This window comes from Penicillium diatomitis, assembly GCF_028827545.1.
Source record: "Penicillium diatomitis strain IBT 30728 chromosome Unknown utg000001l_segment0_segment0, whole genome shotgun sequence".
Classification (NCBI taxonomy): Eukaryota; Fungi; Ascomycota; class Eurotiomycetes; order Eurotiales; family Aspergillaceae; genus Penicillium; species Penicillium diatomitis.
Window position 1 is genome coordinate 2,411,508 of NW_026623173.1, and position 1,754 is coordinate 2,413,261.

At 50.9% G+C, this 1,754-nt stretch overlaps 1 protein-coding gene across 1 annotated transcript; it reads right to left on the reverse strand.

The window, feature by feature from the left end:
- Nucleotides 1-850: 850 nt before the first annotated feature.
- N7539_000709 (Rab family GTPase YPT1) lies at nucleotides 851-1,754 on the reverse strand (the record flags this gene model as incomplete). The annotated part of the gene is made up of 4 exons (XM_056930313.1): nucleotides 851-1,045; nucleotides 1,194-1,421; nucleotides 1,505-1,552; nucleotides 1,632-1,754. Coding segments are annotated over 4 exons (594 nt in total), but the record flags the coding sequence as incomplete, so codon positions are not given.

Below are 1,754 nucleotides of genomic sequence, written 5' to 3' on the forward strand. Positions count from 1 at the left end.
CCCAGCTTCTTAGTACATCTAGGGCAAATGGAGGAAAGGGAAGTGGTCACGATAGTCCGGGGATGACCCCTTTCGCAGGTGTTTCGGCATGTGATCCTCACTGGGCCTTGATCTCGTTCTGCTCCAGTCTGGACGGCATTAACGAGAGTTAGAGGGCGAGGAGCATCGAAGAAGAATCTCATTTGCAGCTCAAGTTCACAAACCAGCTATTTTGCCCTGTGTCCACAGTCCACACTAGTCGATTGTTACGATATGATCGCGTAGTACTGGCGTGGTTCAGGAGAGTAGAGTCATCTTGCTTGTTCGATAGCGCTACTGTCTGGCTTGTACGACTACCGCGATTTCATCAACTGGAAACGGAGGCAGACACAATGACAAGACATTCTCTGGAGTTTCCAACAAGTGTAGCTCATACAGGATTTTCCTCAGAAGTAGAAAAACAAAGATAGAATATCAATCGTGAAAACCCGCGAGGGTTTCGCCATTAGTTCATTCCAGAATAAATGAATCCGACCTACAAAATAACAATCAAACAAAGGGCCAGAGAAATAGATACGGCCAGAATGAGGAAACGAGAAGAAGAGTATGAAGGGAAAAAAGCAGGAGGAGTCGGGGGATTCAACACCGTCGGTAATCACAAAAGCAGACAAGCAGTGATAGGCCACAGTGCCATCTAAAAGCAGGAAGAAAGGAGGAAGAAACAGGGATGGAAGGAAGAGCAGGCCGTGGGACTCGAACCTGACAAGTCTGTGGTGGTCGCCCGCATTGTCTTTCCGAGTATTGCCGTTCCTTCGTGAAGTAGCCATGCGCCGAATGGAAAAACCGTCTCACGTACTGAGTCCATGAGCATCTAGCAGCAGCCGCCTGCGGATCCAGACTGGACGCCCTGACCTTGGCCAACCTGCACGGTGGGCTTATTGTTGACGGTCGCTGTTCCCATGCGCTCCTTGATCTGACGCGCCATCGTCAAAAAAGCCTGCTCGACGTTGGAGGCGTTCTTGGCAGAGGTCTCCAGGAATGGAATTCCAAGGCTGTCGGCGAACTCCTATCATGGGGGAAACAAAGAAATTTCGAGTCAGCCAAGAACATAATATGGCTTCGAAAGCAAGTGTTCAGCTCCGGATCGATGGGCTTCGCCGCCGCAGAGCCGTGCAATCCCAGCGTAGATCATCAGGGGATGAGAGTCAACTGACCTTCGCCACGGTATACTCAACAACCTTCTTGTCCTCCATATCGCTCTTGTTACCAACAAGCAGCTTGTTGACACCCTCAGTGGCGTAGCGGTCAATCTCCTGGAGCCACTGCTTCACGTTGTTGAACGAGTCCATATCAGTGACATCGTAAACAACGCAGATACCGTGGGCACCACGGTAGTAGGAGGAGGTGATGGTGCGGAAACGTTCTTGACCGGCGGTATCCCACTAGAAACATCGAAAACCCGGTTAGCCTCCCAATCACCATAGCGCCACCCAAATGCTCCAACTCGAAAGTGGGGAATACGTACGATCTGAAGCTTCACGGTCTTGCCATCGAGCTCGATAGTGCGAATTTTCTGGTCGCTACGTTAGCACCCGGAAATATTTCTTGTCTGTCGAATGTCACAAGCCGCGGGGGACAAGTACGCCACGTACAAAGTCAACACCGATGGTAGAGATGTAGCTCTCGGTGTAGGTATCATCGGCGAATCGGAGCAGCAAGCAAGACTTTCCAACACCGGAGTCTCCGATGAGGAGGAGCTTGAAGAGGTAGTCGTA